The sequence below is a fragment of the Schistocerca americana genome, chromosome 7, assembly GCF_021461395.2.
Source record: "Schistocerca americana isolate TAMUIC-IGC-003095 chromosome 7, iqSchAmer2.1, whole genome shotgun sequence".
NCBI classification, from domain to species: domain Eukaryota; kingdom Metazoa; phylum Arthropoda; class Insecta; order Orthoptera; family Acrididae; genus Schistocerca; species Schistocerca americana.
The window spans coordinates 144,272,192-144,296,735 of NC_060125.1; the positions used below are offsets into that span (position 1 = coordinate 144,272,192).

Consider the following 24,544-nt stretch of genomic DNA (forward strand, 5'->3'; position numbering starts at 1 on the left):
TCGGGTGTGGATGCCTCAGGCTGTTACTGTCTGCAGTCTGTATCTTCCACCGGATGGTGATGTCTCGCAGCATGACCTGGCTGCGCTGATAGCCCAATTGCTGCCACCTTTTCTGTTACTGGGCGACTTCAATGCTCATAACCCTCTGTGAGGTGGATCAGTGGCAACAGGCCGAGGCAGCATCGTTGAGCAACTATCGGCACAGTTTGACCTTTCTCTTTTAAATAATGGTGCCTTCACACATTTCAGTGTGGTGCATGGCACGTACTAGGCCATCGACCTTTCGATCTGCAGTCCTAGCCTATTACCATCTGTCCAATGGAGTGTGCATGACGACTTGTGCGGTAGTGACCACTTTCCGATCTTTCTGTCACTGCCACAACATCACTCTTCTGGGCACCCCTGCAGATGGGCTATGAATAAGGCTGACTGGGACTTGTTCACCTCCATTGCCACTATTGAGCCTCTTTCCAATGACACCATTGATGTGGTGGTTCACTCAGTCACCACCGGCATCGTAACTGCCGCAGAATCTGCCATTCCCTGTTCTTCTGTGTTCCCTCGGTGGAGGACTGTGCCTAGGTGGTTGCTCGAGATCGCTGAGGTGATTAAAGATTGCAGGCGGGCACTCCAGCGTCACAAGCGGCATCCCTCATTGGAACACCTCATCGCCTTTAAACGGCTCCGTGCGCGAGCCCACTGCCTCATTCACCTATGCAAGCAGGAGTGCTGGGAAAGGTATGTCTCCACCATTGGCCTCCGTACCTCTCCATTGCAGGTTTGGGCCAAGATTGGTTGACTCTATGGCTATCAGATCCCTGTCAGTGTACCTGCACTTTCACTGAATGGAGCAGTCTGTACTGACTCTGACACAATTGCAAACCACTTAGCAGAGCATTTTGCTCAGAGTTCCACTTCTGCGAATTACCCACTGCCCTTCCGCTTCCTGAAAGGGCGGTTGTAACGTCAGAGCCTTTCATTTCACACGCGCCACCCGTACAATGCTCTGTTCAGTGAGTGGAAAGTCCAAAGTCTCCTAGCCGCTTGTCCTGATACGGCTCCCAGGCCAGGTCACATCCACTGTCAGATGCTCGAAACACCTCTCGGTGGACTGCCAGTGATGCCTCCTAGACCTTTTCGACCGTATCTGGGTCGAGGGTGAGTTCCCGTCGCAATGGTGGGAAAGCGTCATAATCCCCGTGTTGAAACCTGGCAAGAACCCACTGGAGGTGGACAGCTACCACCCCATTAGCCTCACTAACGTTCTTTGCCAGTTGCTTGAACACATGGTGAGCCAGAGGTTGAGTTGGCTACTTGAGTCTCGTGACCTTCTGGCTCCGTCTCAGGATGGGTTCTGCAAGGGCCATTCGGCCGCCGATAATCTGGTGTGCCTGGAGTCTGCCATCCGTATGGCCTTTGCTCACTGTCAGCGCCTTTGCTCACTGTCAGCACCTGGTCGCCATCTGTTTTGACATGCGGAAGGCATACGATACGATGTGGCAGCATCACATCCTCTCTACGCTTCATGGTTGGGGTCTTCGGGGTCCATTCCCGATTTTCATACAAAATTTTCTGTCGCTTCATTCCTTCCGTGTGCAAGTTGCGGCCTCCCACAGTTCCTCCCAAGTTCAGGAGAATGGGGTACCGCAAGGATCTGTCTTAAGTGCCTCCCTCTTTTTGATTACAATTAAAGGGCTAGCTGCGGTGGTGAGAACGTCTGTCTCATCTTCCTTGTATGCTGACGACTTCTGCCTATACTATAGCTCCACTGGCATTGCAGCTGCTGAATGGCAGCTGCAGGGTGCTATCCAAAATGCGCAGTCTTGAGCTGTAGTGCATGGCTTCCAGTTTTTGGCTGCCAAGATTTGTGTTATGCATTTCTGCTGGCGACACACTGTTCACCCTGGGCCATGGCTTTATCTTGACGGTGAACCACTTGCTGTGGTGGAGACGCATCAGTTTTTGGGATTGGTAATCGATACCCGGTTGATTTGGCTGCCTCATATTCAGCAGCTTAAACAAACGTGCTGGTGGCATCTTAATGCTCTTCATTGCTTGAGTCACACCAGCTGTGGTGCCGATCGGTCTACTCTTCTACGGCTGTACCAGGCGTTAATTCAGTCCCATCTAGATTATGGGAGCCTGGCTTACGGTTCGGCATCCCTTTCCGCATTGCAGTTGCTGGACCCCATCCTTCACAGCGGGATTCGACTCGCCACTGGAGCTTTCTGGACAAGCCCTGTCAACAGCATACTTGTGGAGGCAGGTGTCCCTCCATTGTGGTTCTGACACCAACGATTACTGGCCGCTTATGCTACACACATTTGTAGCTTGCCCAGGCATCCCAATTATCGTCTCTTGTTCCCTCAGTCGGTCATCCATCTTCCAGAACGGCGGCCCTGGTCAGAGTGTACGATCGCGGTTTGCATCAGAGCTCTTCTCTCTGGGCCTGAGGTTTTCTGTCTTCCACCTCTTTTCTGAGCCCCTCTGAGTTTACCCCCATGGTGTGTGCCCCGCCCGTACCTTCAGCTCGATTTGGCACGGGGCCCGAAGGACTCAGTCCCTCCTGAGGCACTCCACCGCCGCTTTCTTTCAATCCTTGCCGCGTTTCAAGGCTCTGACGTTGTCTATACTGATGGTTCGATGGTTGCTGGTCGTGTCGGTTATGCTCTTACTCTAGGGGATCATTATCAACAACACTCATCGCCGGCTGGCTGCAGTGCTGAGCTGGTCGCCATCTCACGTGCCCTAGAGTATATCCGCTCCTGCTCAGGTGAGTCCTTCGTTATCTGTAGTGACTCCCTGAGTGGTTTACGAGCTATTGACCAGTGTTTCCCTCACTCTCGTCTGGTGATGGCTATCCAGGAGTCCCTCCATACTCTTGCCTGTTGCGGCCGTTCTGTGGTCTTTGTGTGATCCCCGGGTCATGTAGGCATCCCGGGAAATTAACGTGTTGACACACTGACCAAACAGACTGTCGGTGCACCAGCCTTGGAGATTGGCCTTTTGGAGAGTGACCTCAGGTCAGTTCTGCGGCAGAAGGTACTTCGTATGTGGGGTGAAGAATGGCACACCCTGCCTTCACCCAACAAACTTCAGGACATCAAGGAGGCTACTGGTGCGTGGCGCTCCTCCTTGTGGGTCTCTTGCAAGGACTCAGTTTCCTCTGCTGGCTGTGCATTGGCCACACCTGGATAATGCACAGCTATTTATTGCACCGCGGGACCCACCTTTATGTCGCTGTGGCTCAGCTTTGACTGTGATCCACATCTTGTTGGACTGCCCGCTTTTAACTCCGCTCAGGCAGACGTTCGCACTGCCTGATACGGTTCCTGCACTTTTATCAGATGACGCTGCGGTGGCAGATTTAGTTTTGAGTTTTATTCGTGCAGGGTTTTTTTATCACTTGACCTAAGTGTTTGTCCGTTTTTCTTTGTGTTGAGTCTGGCCTTTGGCCTACGATTTTAGACTGGGGTTTTTAGTGTGTCTCTTGATGGTTGGCTTTCCTTTTTTTTATTTTATTTTATTTTATTTTTTTTATTTTTTTTTAAGTGGTCGGCCAACCACTGTCACATTTGGTGTGATTTTAATTCCTTTTGTCTAGTCTCTGTGTGTGTCTTTCTTGTCCAGTGTCGACTCTTGTCATCTCCATTGTTTGTTTTTATTCCTTGTGGGGATTTCAAGTTCTTGGAATAAGGGGCCGATGGCCCTAGTAGTATGTGCCCCCCCCCCCCCCCCCCCCCATCTCTGCCATGCTCCCACAAAACAAATGTATCAGCCATGTACTGGTACAAAATATCTTGTTTCTTGTTGGCAATACCAGTCTCAAATTTTTCCATAATTCAATGTGATCGGGCTTAAGGGGTTTCCCATAGCCACGCGATCTGTCTGTTCATAGAACTCATTGCTCCAATTGAAATACATTGTTGTGAGACAATATTACACAGTTCACCAATATTGTGAGGAAAAATTCAATTCAGCTGTTGCAGTGCCTCATTGAGTGGAACCACAGTAAATAGGGATACTACATCAATACTATCTAACGTGTCCTCGGCTGAACCACTATGCTATTTAATTTGCTGATCAAATGTGCCAAATTCTTGATATATGAGTGTTATATGAGTGTCATCAGCCTAGATATGGTCATAATAATGTTGTCAAGAACTGGTACTCGAATAGCTGAGTGAAACAGCACTCACTGTAGGTATTAGAGAAACATGTTATTTGTGTAGATGTGGCAACCCATAAAGTCTTGGTGGTAGCACACTTGAATTGAACAGACGTTTCTGAACACTGTTCTATACATGACTTTTTATCAACTGTGTAACAGTTCAAAGAACTTTGTCATTGGGGTCGTTACTTAGTTTCCTGCATGCGGATTAATGAATCTTACTATGACAGTTGCTCAATTTAAACAACAGTCACTTTTCCCTGGCAGTGGGAAGAATTATAATACTATTGTCCACATTCCAGCATTTTATGACATTCCTCTCACTCAGAATTAAATTACTTTTTGGAGGCTTTGTACAAGCCAATATACTAACAGCGTCTATATGAATTTCTTCAGCTGTAATCGTGTCCTCACTATGACCCAACTCATGGGCTAATGGCAAAATTTCAACCCCTGGTAAGTGCAGAGCTCTCAAAATCAGATAGTGAATGTCCAGATAAATTGAGGATTAAGTGATTATGCAATTCGAATAGGGCAAAGTGGATTGTCAAACGGATGGAAGAGGCCTTACTATGAGAGCAGATTCAACAGAGCTGCTGAGATCTGATAAGCACACACTGTAACGTCTCTTCATATTGCTATCAGCGATAAACTGTGTATTGGTGACTGGGAATGAATTAACAGACGGTTGCACGATACTGTTATGAAGCATATGTTGACAAAGTCTAGTACATAGAAGAAGATATTTGATAATTTGTAGCCTAAGCTAACAATCTGACATTTAGATGCTTCACACATGGTTATAAATTTATACAGACATTCAGTATCTGATGCTGAGCGATCTGTTTTTCCAGGGGTGGAAATTTTGCCGTTAGTCCATGAGTTGTGCCCACAGAAGAAATAATAGCCAGTGTAGAAGCAGGCATTTCATAGTTTGTGGACATGGTTACAACTAAAGGAATCTGTGTAGAAGCCTAAGAGTATTGGCTCATACAAAGTCTCCAAAAAGTGATTTGACTGTGGTTGTGAGGAATGCCATAAAGCATCTGAATGAGGTCAATAGTATTATTTTCTCTGCTAGCAAGGAAGATGAGATGGTTGTTCTGAATGTGACCAACTATCATAGTAAGATCCACAAACATATAGGAAAGTGAGGAAAGACCCTATTGACAAAGTTCCTAGAACTGTTATGTGGTTGATAAAAAAATTCCCCTATTGGACAGAGTGTTAAGAAAAGTCTGTTCGGTTCACTTGCACTACCACCAAGACTTTATGGGTTGCTGAAGGTGCACAAAGAACATGTTCCTCTAAGACCCATAATGTTGTAACAGCTAAATCGGATTTTTCCTCCCAATATTCCTAAACTGTTTAAATATTGCCTCACAACCTCGTATTACAAGTGGAACAATGAGTTCTGTGAGCAGACAGATGGCGTGGCTATGGGGAACCCCTTAAGCCTGATCATAGTGAATTTCTTTACGGAAAAATTTGAGAAGCTGGCATTGAAAACTGCCAACAAGAAACAAGATATTTTGTTCCGGTACATGGATGATACATTTGTTTTGTGGAGGCATGGCAGAGAGGAACTAAGCTGTTTTCACAAACATCTCAGTGGGATCAATGCAGATTCACTTTATCATGGGGGAGGAAGCAGCTGGAAGATTAAATTTTCTTGATGTGCTAGTTTTCAGGAAAGAAGATGGTAGCTTAGGCCACACGGTCTACCAAAAACTCACTTACACAGACCGTTAAATACACTGGGATTCAAACCTCCACCCACAGCAAAAGCAAGGTATTAAGAAAACGTTGGTTAGAGCAAGGAACATTTGCGAACCAGAGCTGCTTGATGCAGAATTAAAACATCTCACAAATCGATTGCTCAAGAACGGTTATTCGTCTGCTGAGGTGAAAGGAGCGTTAAAACCACCGTGCAGAAATCATAGTGATGCACAAGTGCCTCTGAAAGCGAAAGTTTTCCTGCCTTTTCATTAAGGATGTTAGTGACTGCACAGTAAAAATCTTGAAAAAGTAGAACATTGTGTTAATCTACAAACCTACCCAGAAGATAAAATATCACTTAAAATTGGCAAAGGAAGCTCACTAGCTCCTGGAATAATCAGAAGTTTATAGGTTTCCATGTAGTTGTGGGAAAATGACTAGAAGAGCACAAGGGCAATTGCAGAAGAGGGGAGACTGACAGATCAGCTGTTGTGGATCATGCTTTACAGCCAGGAGACCACCACAGTCATTTTGATGGGACTCAAGTACTGGGAGTTACAACCAGCTACAGTGAATGGCTATACAGAGAGGCCAAAGAGATTGTGAAGCACTCCAGGAATTTCAGTAGTAAGGAGGATAGCATGATACTGTATGACGTCTGGATTCCGGTGATGTAGAAGTTGTGTACCAGTCTTCAACCATGGGGTGATAGCAACAGCCAACGATGACAGTCAACAGTGGCCAGTTGCGTGTGGATATTCAAAATGTGTGATGTCACACCACTGTGCAAAAGCACGCAGAAACGGAATTTTGCTGCAGTCAGTAGCGAGTCAGGGTGTGAATCAGATATTAAAAGAAACTACAATGCCTCTTGGAACTGTCCTCCACAGATGGGGATGAAGCTTTGGGTTTACTGTGAAAATCATTTGGCCACGACATAATAGCCCAGAACATCTTATTAATTGTGATATTTCCTGGTGTGTAAGTGTATGTAGTAAATGTTGTTGTAGCAGCAAGCAAAGAGGCCATTCTGAAGGTGTTTAACTATGTATTTAAAACTGTTTGTAGTCTACCAAATGAAACAAGTGTGTAAATAAGAAGTTGGAGAACAAACAAATTTTTGACAATGGAAAGTCGAGGTAGGAATATCAACAATATTATGAAAAGGATAGATTGCTACTCACCCTAAAGATGTGCTGAGTTGCAGACAGGCAGAACAAAAAGGCTGTTATACATTTAGCTTTCAGCCAAAGCCTTCTTCTGCCTGGAGCAGGTGGTGATGGCTGTCATGTGTGTGTGAAGTGTGCTTTCTTGTGTGAATGTGTGTGTTCCTTTTCTGAAGAAGGATTTCGCTGAAAGCTAAATGTGTAATAGTTTTGTTGTTGTGCCTATCTGCAACTCAACATGTCGTCTTTACTGTGAGTAGCATTCTATCCTTTTCATAGCATTGTAAATAAATTTTTAAGATTACTTTCAGATGAAAAGTATTTTGACACAAACAAAATCATGATCTTGGTAATTGCAATGCTTCTACTGATTTTCTGTGAAAAGGAAGCTACTAAAGTGCACGTCATTTGTGTTGGCGGCTGAGTTTAGGTTCGTTCTGTGCATCTGACGTCAAAAAATACAGTCAGCCAATGAACAGAGAACGACGTTGCCGAATCTCGACTGCAGAGCAGAGCACGGACGAGGGTCTTCAGTTTTAGAAACGTTCAGTCATAAATAAAGTAATAGAACAAAAGCAATGTCTTGATAGCAGACTTTGTTTTTTGAAAGTTTGGAAAAACCATTCTTTATACCACTTGATTCATTTTCTATTAATTAAACCAAACAAGCAATAAGACTCTTAATTCAGGCGATAGCAAGGAAAGGTGTTTGTATCAGTTTCACGAACCGCTTTTTCGCAATAAAGAACTGCGGTAATTGTTTATTTCCTATTGTACTTCGACGAAGTGCGAGTAATTCATAGGCATACCAACAGTGTTTGTCAGAATTTTGCATCACTTGTTAGACACCTTATGGAGATACTTTGCAGGATGAGCTGCGCTAGCGTAACGGTTAAGCGAAAGGTGACGAGTTCAAACCTTGTGCGATGCTAAATATTTTCTTTATTTAAAAACAATATCGAAGTGTCTTACTTCACGAATTTTATTCGTTTGAATGCAATTTTTTGACATTTCTAGTGCTTTGTCTCTTCATTAATCCTTTCGCTGCTGCAGTCACGTGCTCCCCGCATTCCGCGCTGTGCGCGATTTTGTCATCACTGCACTGCTCGCCTGTGCAGACGCGTAATGGGGCCCCTTAGGGAAATGGCAGCAAGAGAGGGGAAGAAAACCAATGTGCACTCCGTGTGCATACCGGGGGGAGTCATTCCAGATGTGGAAAGGGTCCTTCCGGATGCCATGAAGGGTACAGGGTGCACCCATCTGCAGGTGGTCGCTCATGTCGGCACCAATGATGTGTGTCGCTATGGATCGGAGGAAATCCTCTCTGGCTTCCGGCGGCTATCTGATTTGGTGAAGACTGCCAGTCTCGCTAGCGGGATGAAAGCAGAGCTCACCATCTGCAGCATCGTCGACAGGACTGACTGCGGACCTTTGGTACAGAGCCGAGTGGAGGGTCTGAATCAGAGGCTGAGACGGTTCTGCGACCGTGTGGGCTGCAGATTCCTCGACTTGCGCCATAGGGTGGTGGGGTTTCGGGTTCCGCTGGATAGGTCAGGAGTCCACTACACGCAACAAGCGGCTACACGGGTAGCAGGGGTTGTGTGGCGTGGGCTGGGCGGTTTTTTAGGTTAGATGGCCTTGGGCAAGTACAGAAAGGGCAACAGCCTCAACGGGTGCGGGGCAAAGTCAGGACATGCGGGGAACAAGCAGCAATCGGTATTCTAATTGTCAACTGTCGAAGCTGCGTTGGTAAAGTACCGGAACTTCAAGCGCTGATAGAAAGCACCGAAGCTGAAATCGTTATAGGTACAGAAAGCTGGCTTAAGCCAGAGATAAATTCTGCCGAAATTTTTACAAAGGTACAGACGGTGTTTAGAAAGGATAGATTGCATGCAACCGGTGGTGGAGTGTTCATCGCTGTTAGTAGTAGTTTATCCTGTAGTGAAGTAGAAGTGGATAGTTCCTGTGAATTATTATGGGTGGAGGTTACACTAAACAACCGAACTAGGTTAATAATTGGCTCCTTTTACCGACCTCCCGACTCAGCAGCATTAGTGGCAGAACAACTGAGAGAAAATTTGGAATACATTTCACATAAATTTTCTCAGCATGTTATAGTCTTAGGTGGAGATTTCAATTTACCAGATATAGACTGGGACACTCAGATGTTTAGGACGGGTGGTAGGGACAGAGCATCGAGTGACATTATACTGAGTGCACTATCCGAAAATTACCTCGAGCAATTAAACAGAGAACCGACTCGTGGAGATAACATATTGGACCTACTGATAACAAACAGACCCGAACTTTTCGAATCTGTATGTACAGAGCAGGGAATCAGTGATCATAAGGCCGTTGCAGCGTCCCTGAATATGGAAGTTAATAGGAATATAAAAAAAGGGAGGAAGGTTTATCTGTTTAGCAAGAGTAATAGAAGGCAGATTTCAGACTACCTAACAGATCAAAACGAAAATTTCTGTTCCGACACTGACAATGTTGAGTGTTTATGGAAAAAGTTCAAGGCAATCGTAAAATGCGTTTTAGACAGGTACGTGCCGAGTAAAACTGTGAGGGACGGGAAAAACCCACCGTGGTACAACAACAAAGTTAGGAAACTACTGCGAAAGCAAAGAGAGCTCCACTCCAAGTTTAAACGCAGCCATAACCTCTCAGACAAACAGAAGCTAAACGATGTCAAAGTTAGCGTAAGGAGGGCTATGCGTGAAGCGTTCATTGAATTCGAAAGTAAAATTCTATGTACCGACTTGACAGAAAATCCTAGGAAGTTCTGGTCTTACGTTAAATCAGTAAGTGGCTCGAAACAGCATATCCAGACACTACGGGATGATGATGGCATTGAAACAGAGGATGACTCGCGTAAAGCTGAAATACTAAACACCTTTTTCCAAAGCTGTTTCACAGAGGAAGACCGCACTGCAGTTCCTTCTCTAAATCCTCGCACAAACGAAAAAATGGCTGACATCGAAATAAGTGTCCAAGGAATAGAAAAGCAACTGGAATCACTCAATAGAGGAAAGTCCACTGGACCTGACGGGATACCAATTCGATTCTACACAGAGTACGCGAAAGAACTAGCCCCCCTTCTAACAGCCGTGTACCGCAAGTCTCTAGAGGAACGGAGGGTTCCAAATGATTGGAAAAGAGCACAGATAGTCCCAGTCTTCAAGAAGGGTCGTCGAGCAGATGCGCAAAACTATAGACCTATATCTCTTACGTCGATCTCTTGTAGAATTTTAGAACATGTTTTTTGCTCGCGTATCATGTCATTTCTGGAAACCCAGAATCTACTATGTAGGAATCAACATGGATTCCGGAAACAGCGATCGTGTGAGACCCAACTCGCCTTATTTGTTCATGAGACCCAGAAAATATTAGATACAGGCTCCCAGGTAGATGCTATTTTTCTTGACTTCCGGAAGGCGTTCGATACAGTTCCGCACTGTCGCCTGATAAACAAAGTAAGAGCCTACGGAATATCAGACCAGCTGTGTGGCTGGATTGAAGAGTTTTTAGCAAACAGAACACAGCATGTTGTTATCAATGGAGAGACGTCTACAGACGTTAAAGTAACCTCTGGCGTGCCACAGGGGAGTGTTATGGGACCATTGCTTTTCACAATATATATAAATGACTTAGTAGATAGTGTCGGAAGTTCCATGCGGCTTTTCGCGGATGATGCTGTAGTATACAGAGAAGTTGCTGCATTAGAAAATTGTAGCGAAATACAGGAAGATCTGCAGCGGATAGGCACTTGGTGCAGGGAGTGGCAACTGACCCTTAACATAGACAAATGTAATGTATTGCGAATACATAGAAAGAAGGATCCTTTATTGTATGATTATATGATAGCGGAACAAACACTGGTAGCAGTTACTTCTGTAAAATATCTGGGAGTATGCGTACGGAACGATTTGAAGTGGAATGATCATATAAAACTAATTGTTGGTAAGGCGGGTACCAGGTTGAGATTCATTGGGAGAGTGCTTAGAAAATGTAGTCCATCAACAAAGGAGGTGGCTTACAAAACACTCGTTCGACCTATACTTGAGTATTGCTCATCAGTGTGGGATCCGTACCAGGTCGGGTTGACGGAGGAGATAGAGAAGATCCAAAGAAGAGCGGCGCGTTTCGTCACTGGGTTATTTGGTAACCGTGATAGCGTTACGGAGATGTTTAATAAACTCAAGTGGCAGACTCTGCAAGAGAGGCGCTCTGCATCGCGGTGTAGCTTGCTCGCCAGGTTTCGAGAGGGTGCGTTTCTGGATGAGGTATCGAATATATTGCTTCCCCCTACTTATACTTTCCGAGGAGATCACGAATGTAAAATTAGAGAGATTAGAGCGCGCACGGAGGCTTTCAGACAGTCGTTCTTCCCGCGAACCATACGCGACTGGAACAGGAAAGGGAGGTAATGACAGTGGCACGTAAAGTGCCCTCCGCCACACACCGTTGGGTGGCTTGCGGAGTATCAATGTAGATGTAGATGTAGATGTAGATGTAGATGGTGTTCCCACTGCTTTGACACACTTATCATTCGATTTCACAAAAACTATTTGGCCAAAAAATTAGATTTTTACACATCTTCTTGGCTGATACCTTCCCCCCATAAATGACTTAATTTTGTTTCGATGTTCAACCCAGTTATTGTGCAGCATTAAATGTAGTAAACCATTGCACGAAATTTTGAAGAGTTTGCAGAGGTAAAAGTCCATAGCGTAAACTTTCCGTATGGTCGATTTTAGTTGCCACAATGTTGAGAATGAAATGTGGACAAGGTGCCTAAATTTCATATAAAATTTACTGTATAACTATATCTCATGTAATTTAAGTACCACATAGGTGTTGTATGTAATATTGAGAAATATTCCATCATTCGCGACTGTAATAAAAGTTTTATTTACACGGGGCGCGTTTGGCTTTATTTTAAAGCACTTCAATCAGTCAAAGGAAGTGGGGGGAAGGTATCACTCAAGAAGATGTGTAAAAATCTAATTTTTGGGCCAAATAGTTTTTGTGGAATCAAATGATAAGTGTGTCAAAGCAGTCAGAAACACCATGTGTCAGCACAGGCGAGCAGTGCAGTGACAAAATTGCGCACAGCGCGGAATGCAGGGAGCACGTCTCTGTAGCAGCGAAAGGGTTAATGCTGCCGTGGTGCCTTTACTTCATAAACTGCGCGCTCCCCCCTAAACGTAAGCTTGCAAACTATACTATACTATGGCGTTGCTTCTCTTGGTGCGTGCGTCGTGTGCAACTGGCAACGCAGCAATCTCTCGCGTCTGGGCGGGCATGCGCGAGCCGCCAAGATAAAAGAATTCAACTATAGACATAAAAATAAGATGTTTATATATCTTATTTTTACCCTTATTTGTGAAGTAAATTTTTTTAAAATAATATTTCTTCCTACACACTGTGTCAATCACTGAAGGAAAGGTGTTAACCTGCATACTATTGTGCTTAGTAATTGTAGTTATTGGTTGATGATTTCAAGCATACCAGTACTTGATCCTTAAATCAGATAATGTACAGGTAATTTGAAAATTTCAGAACAGTAGAAAATTTTTCATACAGTCTCTGCAGCAGCTTCTTTTCCTTTTTTACGTGCCTGAAACTGTATTGTTCTGATTACCTTATATGCCTGAGTTCTACATGTGTTATTGTTTTAAAATCAATGGAATGTAAGATATAGCAAATCTAGTGGTTTCCCTCTACATGCAACACTGTACGCTGTAAAAAATGTCACGTCGCATCACGGCCTGGTGCATATCTTTCATTGGGTGCCACTTTGGTGACTTGTGTGTCCTTAAAACCATTGGCACTCAGTTTTCCCCAGAATGGTCACCCATCCAAATACTAGCCACACCCAATGTTGCTTACCTTCGGTGGCTGGGCAGGAACTGGTGTTACCAACATGGCAAAGCCACTGGCATTTTACTCGCTTAAGTCCCCCTTCCCCTTCTTTTACTCCTATCTCTTTCTCCCTTCCATCATTTTATAGCTTGATGTATTTTATCTTCAACTTGCAGATTATACTGTCTAACTCCCATTTTGTGAGAATTAATATTGTGTATCAATTAGTTATTTTTTACTGTTAATTTTTAGATTTAAACTTTCATTTACATGTCTTTTCTTTTTTTAAAGGACAAAGTGAAACAACTCTTTACATTCAGAGACCATTATTTTGAGAACCATTCTATAGATGATGCATCACGGAAGAATAAAGATGTAACTGACAAAATGAAAGAAACAGTAAATATACTTGAAAGGCTGAAAGGTATGTTTAAGAAATATCTCATATATTAACATTCACTCATTTATTATTGCATCAGCCAGAACCAGCTGAAAGACATAGACAGGTGGTTACTGATGACTATACTCTGCAATACTGAACACAAAAAATAGCAAAAGCTAAGGACAGTATTGATTAAAAACAGGAACTATAGACACCTATAGAGCAATTTGACTCCACTTCATGTTTATATTTTCATTTTTTCCTTTCCAGTTTAGGATAATTTTTCTTTGTCTGTGCTCTCTCTCTCTTTTTTTTTCCTTTTTCATTGAGTTTTTATGCCTTTTTCTTATTTTTTCTTTTTCTCAGAATATGCTTTTCAGTTTGCTTGACAGAACAAAGGTATTGTCTCATTGTTTCTCTTAAATTTTCTTTTTGGTGCACTTGGCTATTCTAGAATTTATTTGTGTGGAGAATCATGCATTTGCAGTTTCTCATCCATGTTGGATTTGCAAGAATACCTGAGTCCACATTACATTTGTTCACTTCACCTGAAGGCTTTCATTTATTTCTGTCTGGCATTGGATGGGAGCAGCCTCATCATCATCATCATCATCATCATCATCATCATCATCATCACTTATTGCTTTGTTATCCTTCCCACCAATAGTTGTTCTTCATTGTTGGTAAGTATGGGAGATGATCTCATTGAAGATTCCCTAGACAAAATTTCTAAGTAAAATAAAAAAAAATAGTATTGTGCATTGGCACAACTTGTAACTAGTATATAAATATGACAATGATTGGCACCATATGTGGCTGTTAGGTCCTCCATTCAACAACTGTTAAATATAATATCAGGTTTACCAAAAAAGGATCATCGGTAAATAATTAGTAGTGAAGTCATGTATCACTTAGTTGAAGGTAGGGGGTAATGTAAAAAATTTACGCAGCTACTGAAAATGCTTTATTTTGAAACCCAGCTGTTGGCACCCCACAGTTATGTGGCACTTGTATTTCTGAAGCTTTTTTTCCTGCAGGTTACATTCCAAAGTCTTCAGAAAAACTGCTTCAAAGAGTAACAAAATTTATATAAAAATGATACAAGAGAAAGGAAAAGTTTACTTTTTATTTATTGAGTCCTTTGATCATATGTAGTACAGTGTACAGGATGATATTGGACTTATTACTAAGTTCAAAATGATTCATATTTAAATAATTTTTCAACATGTTACCAATTTCAATAGTTGTAGTTCTTACAATGATACAATGTTACAAATTTCAGTAGCTTTAGTTCTTAACAGTTATTCTGGTCCAAGTATTCCATTATTGAGTAGAAACAGTGGTACTGTAAATATTCTCTGACAGATCTTTCAAAAGCACTAATATTTTGTAAGCATTTTATACTATTTGATAGTCTATTATAGAGTTTAATACCAAGATAGCATGTACCTTTCTGATACAAACTGGTACTGGCTGGGGGTACATGCAAGTTATATTTTATTTGAGTATTATAATGATTTATATCTTTGTTTTTTAAAGTATTATCATCATTTCCAATCATATACTTTTTTTACGTACATTAGTGTGTCAACAATAAACATACACGGTAGAGGTAGTATATTCAGTGCTTTAAATATTGGTTTGCAGGACTGTCGAGCACCACTCCCTGTCATAATCCTAATGGCTCTTTTTTGTATTCTGAAAGTCCCTTTAGCTGCTGGGGAATTTCCCCAGAATATGGGTCCATACTTGAGATGGGCATTGAAGTACGCATAATAGGCACGCAATAGTGGCTGTTCATTTATGCATCGTTTGAGAACCCTAAGAAGATAACAGCCCATGCTCAGCTTGGCATTAATTTGTTCTATGTGTTTGCCCCATTTTAAGTCTCTTTGTATCGAGATGCCGAGAAATTTTGTAGCCTCATCATTTGCAATAGGGTGTTGACTGATTTTTATTTCTGGATATATCAATGCGGTGTTTTGGTGGTTATGGAAATTTAAGGCTACTGTTTTGTTGTAGTTTATTATCAACTGATTTTCTGCTGTCCAATTACTTAGATGTTTTGTAACTGTGTTTACTTCTTCTTGTATCTCTTCATTTTTTGCTGCTTTTACCAGTATCGTTGTGCCGTCAGCAAACAGTATTACTTTGTGGGAATCAATATGTATATCAAAATCATTGATATATCTAAAAACAAAGATGATGTGACTTACCAAATGAAAGTGCTGGCACGTCGATAGACACACAAACAAACACGAATATACACACAAAATTCTAGCTTTTGCAACCAACGGTTGCTTCGTCAGGAAAGAGGGAAGGAGAGGGAAAGACGAAAGGATGTGGGTTTTAAAGGAGAGGGTAAGCAGTCATTCCAATCCCGGGAGCGGAAAGACTTCCCTACCCTCTGGCTCCTACCCTTGTAACCGCCCCCGGTGTAAAACCTGTCCCATGCACCCTCCCCCACCATCTACTCCAGTCATGTAACCCGGAAGGTGTACACGATCAAAGGCATAGCCACGTGTGAAAGCACCCACGTGATTTACCAACTGACCTGCCTACACTGTGACGCATTCTATGTGGGAATGACCAGCAACAAACTGTCCATTCGCATGAATGGACACAGGCAGACAGTGTTTGTTGGTAATGAGGATCACCCTGTGGCTAAACATGCCTTGGCGCACGGCTAGCACATCTTGGCACAGTGTTACACCGTCCGGCTTATCTGGATACTTCCCACTAACACCAACCTATCCGAACTTGCTCTTCAATATATCCTCTCTTCCCGTTATCCACCAGGCCTCAATCTCCGCTAATTTCAAGTTGCCGCCACTCATACCTCACCTGTCATTCAACAACATCTTTGCCTCTGCACTTCCGCCTCGACTGACATCTCTGCCCAAACTCTTTGCCTTTGAATATGTCTGCTTGTGTCTGTATATGTGTGGATGGATATGTGTGTGTGTGTGTGTGTGTGTGTGTGTGTGTGTGTGTGTGTGTGTGTGTGTGCGCGCGCGCGAGTGTATACCCGTCCTTTTTTCCCCCTAAGGTAAGTCTTTCCGCTCCCGGGATTAGAATGACTCCTTACCCTCTCCCTTAAAACCCACATCCTTTCGTCTTTCCCTCTCTCCTGATGAAGCAACCGTTGGTTGCGAAAGCTAGGATTTTGTGTGTATATTTGTGTTTGTTCGTTTGTTTGTGTGTCTATCGACGTGCCAGCACTTTCGTTTGGTAAGTCACATCATCTTTGTTTTTAGATATATTTTTCCCACGTGGAATGTTTCCCTCTATTATATTAAAATCATTGATATATAACAAGAAAAGTAGGGGTCCCATTATCGACCCTTGCAGTACCCCGTAAGTGATTGGGCTTTCTGATGATACATATTCTGTGATTATTCGTGTTTTATCATCTATATGTCTGATGGATACTTTTTGTTTACGGTTGCTGAGAAATGAACGAATCCAATCATTTGCCAACCCCCTAATTCCATAGTGCTCTAGCTTCTTCAATAGGGTTTTGTGGTTTACCATATCAAAGGCTTTGGTTAGGTCCAAAAATATACCTGTTGTTTGTCGTTTTTCATCTATTGTTTTTAATACAGTAGATATGCATACATAGATTGCTGTCTCCGTTGATTTCTTGCTTCTAAAGCCATGTTGAGTATTAGATAGCACACTATTTTTGTTTATAAACTTTAACAACTCACTACACATAATTTTTTCTATTACTTTTGAGAAACAGGATGTTAATGTAATGGGACGATAGTTTATTACTTCATCTTTGTCACCACCTTTGAAAATAGGGATGACTTTTGATGTTTTTAGTTGATCTGGAAAGATGCTTGACTCTAGGGAACAGTTGCATAAGTTGAGAACTAAGTTCCTTCAGTCTCACCTAACAAAAAGCCTTGTTCAGTTTGAGACTGTAATGTGGTGTACCAAGCAGCTGTGACATTAAATGGAAGCTTCATAGTGAACAGCTCCAGAAATGTAACAACAAGTGCACATATCAGCAATTCCACATGTGGTTCGAAGATTTCTCTGATGTTCCCCAAACTCTTATTATATGGTTACGTGCGTGCCAACAATCATGTACAACCAAGCGAGGTGACGCAGTGGTTAGCACACTGGACTTGCATTTGGGAGGACGACGGTTCAATCCCACATCTGGCTATCCTGATTTAGGTTTTCTGTGATTTCCCTAAATCGCTTCAGGCAAATGCCGGGATGGTTCCTTCGTAAGGGCACGGCCGACTTCCTTCCCCATCCTTCCCTAATCCGATGAGACCAATGACCTCACAGTTTGGTCTCTTCCCCCAAATAACCCAATCCAAACCCACCAACAATCATGTAGTTAAACCTTTTAGCCTTTGGTGTTACGAGTATAATACAAAGTAACAATATTTTTCTACTCTACTTCACAGGTTGTTAGGGTTTAGTTAAATGTTCATCTGTGGAACAGAAGGAGTTGTCTGGAAGAAAAGATTTCAGATCATCATCATCATCATCATTTAAGACTGATTATGCCTTTCAGCGTTCAGTCTGGAGCATAGTCCCCTTTATAAAATTCCTCCATGATCCCCTATTCCGTGCTAACATTGGTGCCTCTTCTGATGTTAAGCCTATTACTTCAAAATCATTCTTAACCGAATCCAGGTACCTTCTCCTTGGTCTGCCCCGACTCCTCCTACCCTCTACTGCTGAACCCATGAGTCTCTTGGGTAACCTTGCTTCTCCCATGCATGTAACATGACCCCACCATCTAAGCCTGTTCGCCCTGACTGCTACATCTATAGAGTTCACTCCCAGTTTTTCTTTGATTTCCTCATTGTGGACACCCTCCTGCCATTGTTCCCATCTACTAGTACCTGCAATCATCCTAGCTACTTTCATATCCAATCATCCTAGCTACTTTCATATCCGTTACCTCAACCTTATTGATAAGGTATCCTGAATCCACCCAGCTTTCGCTCCCATACAACAAAGGTGGTCGAAAGATTGAACGGTGCACAGTTCCCTCCACAGTAGGCTTGGTACTGACTTCCTTCTTGCAGAAGAGAGTAGATCGTAGCTGAGCACTCACTGCATTAGCTTTGCTACACCTCGCTTCCAGTTCTTTCACTATGTTGCCATCCTGTGAGAATATGCATCCTGTTCTAACTTTGTTCCTCCTATTTGGCACTCAATCCGTTTATATCTCTTTCCCACTGACATTACTTTCGTTTTGGAGATGCTAATCTTCATACCATAGTCCTTACATTTCTGATCTAGCTCTGAAATATTACTTTGCAAACTTTCAATCGAATATGCCATCACAACTAAGTCATCCGCATATGCAAGACTGCTTATTTTGTCTTCACATATCTTAATATCACCCAGCCAGTCTATTGTTTTCAACATATGATCCATAAATAATATGAGCAACAGTGGAGACAGGTTGCAGCCTTGTCTTACCCCTGAAACTACTCTGAACCATGAACTCAATTTACCGTCAACTCTAACTGCTGCCTGACTATCCATGTAAAGACCTTTAATTGCTTGCAAAAGTTTGCCTCCTATTCCATAATCTCGTAGAACAGACAATAACTTCCTCCTAAGAACCCAGTCATATGCCTTTTCTAGATCTATAAAGCATAGATACAATTCCCTGTTCCATTCATAACACTTCTCCATTATTTGCCGTAAGCTAAAGATCTGGTCCTGACAACCTCTAAGAGGCCTAAACCCACACTGATTTTCATCCAGTTGGTCCTCAACTAATACTCGCACTTTCCTTTCAACAATACCTGAGAAGATTTTACCCACAACGCTGATTAAAGAGATACCTCTGTAGTTGTTACAATCTTTCCTGTTTCCATGTTTAAAGATTGGTGTGATTACTGCTTTTGTCCAGTCTGATGGAACCTGTCCCGACTCCCAGGCCATTTCAATTATCCTGTGTAGCGATTTAAGACCTGACATTCCACTGTATTTGATGAGTTCCGACTTAATTTCATCCACCCCAGCTGCTTTATTGCACTGCAATCTATTGACCATTTTCACCACTTCCTCAAATGTGATCCTATTTTCATCCTCATTCCTATCCCATTGTACATCGAAATCTGAAACATTACTGATCGTATTTTCACCTACATTGAGCAACTCTTCAAAATATTACCTCCATCTGCCCAAGGAATCCACAGGATTCACAAGCAGTTTTCCTGACCTGTCCAAAATACTTGTCATTTCCTTCTTACCTCCCTTTCGAAGACTGCTAATTACACTCCAGAATGGTTTTCCAGCAGCTTGACCCAAAGTCTCCAACCTGTTTCCAAAGTCTTCCCAAGATTTCTTCTTGGATGCTGCAATTATCTGTTTGGCTTTGTTTCTTTCTTCAACATAACTTTCTCTGTCTACCTGAGTTCTAGTATGTAGCCATTTTTGATATGCCTTCTTTTTCCTTTTACAGGCTGCCTTGACTGTGTCGTTCCACCAAGCTGTTTGCTTCATCCTACCTTTACACACTACTGTTCCAAGACATTCTTTAGCCACTTCTAGTACTGTGTCCCTGTACCTTGTCCATTCCTTTTCCAATGACTGTAATTGACTACATTCAACTAACTGGTACCTTTCTGAGATCATTGTTATGTACTTGTGCCTGATTTCCTTATCCTGAAGTTTCTCCACTCTTATCCTCCTACATATGGACCTGACCTCCTGCGCTTTCGGTCTCACAATACCAGTTTCGCTGCAGATTAAATAATGATCAGTGTCATCACAGAATCCCCTGAATACACGTGTGTCCCTCACAGCCTTCCTGAATTCCTGATCTGTTATTATATAGTCAATGACAGATCTGGTTCCCCTGCCTTCCCAAGTATACCGGTGAATGTTCTTATGTTTAAAAAAGGAGTTTGTGATTACTAAGCCCATACTGGCACAGAAATCCAAGAGTTGTTTCCCGTTCCTGTTGGCCTCCATATCCTCTCCAAATTTACCCATAACCTTTTCATACCCTTCTGTTCGATTTCCAATCCTGGCATTAAAATCACCCATGAGCAGAACACTGTCCTTGTCCTTTACTCTAACAACTACATCACTGAGTGCATCATAAAAACTATCCATCTTATCTTGATCTGTCCCTTCACAATGCGAATATACTGACACAATCCTAATTTTCTTGATAGACACTGTCAAATCTATCGACATCAGTCGTTCGTTTACATACCTTATTGCAACTACGCTGGGTTCCATTTCTTTCCTGATGTAAAGCCCTACACCCCATTGTGCTATTCCTGCTTTGACTCCTGACAGGTATACCTTGTATTCTCCCACTTGCTCTTCTTTCTCACCCCTTACCCGAATGTCACTAACAGCTAAAACATCCAGCCCCATCTTACTTGCAGCCTCTGCCAGCTCTACCTTCTTCCCAGAGTAGCCCCCATTGATATTAATAGCTCCCCATCTCATTACCATTTGTTTGCGGAGTCGTATCTTAGGAGTCCCTGGTTTGTCAGTTAGAGGTGGGACTCCGTCACCTCCAAAGGTCTGAGGCATTTTGCTCTGATTGTTGCCAGCATCATATTTAAAGTACCGGGGAAGCAGGTTGCTAGCCTTACTTGCCCCGAGTCCCATTGAGTTTTACCCCTAACGGTTGAGGGACTAACCGGTGGATTTGGTAGTCTTTGCCGTATGAGCACAAAGGTGACCACAACTCAGAATATGTCCGAGATGCTCAGCCTTATTCCAAAGTAACTGGTATCCCGACTGTCGGGACCACTTACTTGGCCACTCATACGTTGCCCGTGGTTCATGAACTAGGACATGACTACAGGAACCCACACCATGAACCACAAAGAGATTTCAGATTAAATTTAAAATTTATTGTGTACCTTCCAGACATTTTATGTTATTGGGCTAATGATCAAAGAGTTTTATGGGTGTGTAGTGAGCTCCTTTGTGAACCACTGACAGCTTTAGTAATGCGTACTGAAGGTATGTTTTTCATATTATGTTATTGGCTGGTGGTATTACTAGTCTTCTCCTGAAATCAAAATTGGTGTGACATTTAGAGCCAAGAGCTATTACCGTATAACATGAGAGTTACTGAATGCAAGACAAAAAGATGTGCAAGAGGTTCATGTTAGTTATGATAAGTTTTGTAACTCCACAACCCAGTCTTTGGTCAGAAAATTATTAGTCATTAATGAAAGTAAGGAGAAGTAGCATGGAAGTGCCGTAGATTATTACGTCGACAGCTGTGGGCTGGTAACAGCCAGTCTGGTGACATGTGAATCACAACAACAGACATGACAGTGGATTGTGAAGCAAGGATAGCCGAGCTCATTGGTAAATGGCACCGCACAGTGGTAACTGTGTAGCAATTGTGGTAGTAACATTAAACCGGGGTGAGTTTGTTGTTATGGTGACAGGACTGGGCACCAGGTTTTAGTGAAACAAATGGACACCAGAGGCATATAAATAAGTCCGGATTTTGAGGAAGGAATGACTTGTCATTGCCGAAAGTCAGCAGCACTGCTACAATACCACAGCTATGCTGGACAGCGAGATGACTGGGTACCACCAGCAGCTACTGGGTTTGAGACCAGGCTGCACCTACCACCAGCACGAAGTCCTTCGTGGGACTTCCTGCACAACCCAGCTGACCTATCACCTGTGCCTGCTGCCACTGACACTGAGTTCCTGGTGAGACACGGTGCCACAGCGCAAGCCACTGCCCGACTCCTGTCCCGGGGCAGCGAGTCGAGTCCCGCGCCCTGCAGACTGCACACACCACCACCGCGGCTGCAGGCAGAGCCGAGGGGCCATTCCCCAAGTGGAACGGCACAGCGACAAAAATGTTAGTGCCGCTGACATCAACAGCTGTGGCCTCCAAAGGCTGCCAGTCTCAACAGTGCAGGATGCTAGCTCAGCAGCTACGAGTGGAAGCTGCCGCCTGTTCATCAGCACCAGCCAGGGGCAACAGGGAGATGCCTGCCTGCCTCTCTATGTCATGTGTTAAAATCAATAGAAGTTTGTTTTAACTGTTAGCAGTGTTTGCCCTGGCCCCCACAATCTGTCACTACCACTCAGACGTCCCCCAGCATGCTACAGAGTGGAGTTATAAGTTGGATTGTCAAGCCCGTCTCCACACTGTTTGCTGATAGCAGGAGCAGAAAACAACGCCTACAGCTGCCACCCGTGGGTGAACAAGATGACTCGACTGTGGCATGGAAACAGTTTGTCGAACATGTTCATGTGAATGAGGCTGTTTTGTTCTTTTGTGGTGACAATTGTGACAAGTCAGGGGTTTTGTCACGGGTTGTGTTGTACTTGTAAGTTCTGTGGGTGACAGGTGAACGCAAATTATATTTTTGAGGAGGCACAAATATAAATCTTATTTTTCACCTGGTCAGTATCTGAAATATGGGTGTCATGAGGAAGAGATATGGCTCATTTTGTAGTAGTATATAAGCTGTTAACCTGGAGTAAGGATTCAGTAGCTGATGCTAAGTCATTGTTTCGGTGTACAAGAATAACAATAATGAGTATAAGCAGCCACTCATGTGAGAATGATTAAGTTGTATGAGGAGTAATATGTAAGTGTTACAGTTATATGTTGTCATGATATTGTTTGTTTTGTGTGGAGAGAGTAGTATGGCGTGGCATTTTATCATGTAAGGTAGTGAGGAGTGTTAGGATAGGGGTATGTTGTAGTGTTTTTGTTCCCTCTTGTTTATGGTTGTGTAACTGACTGGAGGTAATTTTATCATCATCAGTACCTCATGTAGCAGGGTTGGCAACATGCAGGGAGCTACCAGGGTGGAGGTATTGAGAATTTTAACCCTAGGACACCTAAGGGGGGGGGGGGGGGGTCGTTGAACCCACAATTTTTTTTATGTCCCCCTGCTTTTGCCCAAGTAACTTTCATACTACATATTCCCTTTGAGTTACTGTTTGTTGGCTATTTTATGAAGTGTTAGTGTCAATATATTTTATAGAAAATTCCTGCTTTGAAAGAAAAAATAAATAAGCTTATTATGGGTCCAACAACCCCCCCCCCCCCCCTCCCCTTAGGCCACCATGCTATAGAAAAATTCCCTTAGTAGGATTTCATATTTCTCATCTCTACAACAATGCAAGTTAGTTTCTTGTTGGTTGGTATTCTTGATATTCACAACAATCGGTTTACTTTCAGAGGAAGTGATTATTGATGTCAGTCAGCTGTTATTTATCTTGTAAACTTGCAGTGAGTTATTGCATTCACACCAAGACTTAGAAATTACTAAAAGAATATGTGACTCATCTTTAGAAAGAGTTCTGAATGAAATTTTAGATGAAGATTCTGACTCGGGGAGTGAAAGTGAATATGAGGATGGTGTTATGGAGTATGATTCAGATCAGGAAAGTGATGTGGATGTTAGAGAAGATGAAGATAGTGCAGCTTCAGGCAGTGACCATCAGGATATTATTGTGGCCAAGTCTGGAAGAAGGTACGTAACCACACAGCCTCGGAGGTCTGTTGCTAATATAGTAAGAGAGCAGGCAGGAGTAACTCCAGCTGGTGTTTGGCATTCACCTGGAGAAGCCTTGAAGTTACTTCGTACACCTGACATCATGGATGTAATAGTAAAACATTCAAATGAAGAGGCAGTTAGCCAATATGTTACTTTGACTAATGAGAAAGAATTGTATGCCTTTATAGGAATCCTGATACTTATGGGGGCAAATAAGGACAATTCTGTCAGTGTACATGATCTTTGGTCAGACCTAATGGGTTGGCCAGTTTACAAGGGTATTATGGCAAGAGAACGTTTCGAGAAACTTATTGCAATCATAAGGTTTGATGACAAAAGTACCCGCCAGCTAAGAAGGGAATCAGTCAAGTTCACAGCAATCCGTGATATTTTCAGCAAAGTGAATGACAGGTTCCAGTACTGTATAAACCAGGGGTCCACCTCACCAATGATGAGATGTTTAGCTTGTTTAGAGGGCGCTGCCCCTTCAAAGTATTTATGAAGGATAAACTGGGCAAGTATGGCATCCTTATACACATGATGTCCGATGCAGTTGACAGATACGTCTTGAATATGGAACTAGTGAAATTACAGGTAGAAGAAAGAAGTGCCAATGCAAGAGGGTTATCCAACCAAATTGTTAAATCAGTGGAGACTATTCTACAAAAGAAAATCAAAGAAGTGACAACAGAAGCACATCAGCCTCCTGCAGGGAAAGTTCGGCACCATATTTGTG

General features: G+C 42.9%; 1 protein-coding gene across 1 annotated transcript in view; it reads left to right on the forward strand.

Annotated features, from left to right (window-relative positions):
• Positions 1 to 24,544, forward strand: part of LOC124621967 (tetratricopeptide repeat protein 5-like) — a 134,534-nt gene that overhangs the window by 18,802 nt on the left and 91,188 nt on the right. The window contains exon 2 of the mRNA XM_047147500.1: positions 13,219 to 13,351. Coding sequence (XP_047003456.1) covers positions 13,219 to 13,351 — 133 coding nt within the window. The remainder of the gene's footprint in view (positions 1 to 13,218; positions 13,352 to 24,544) is intronic.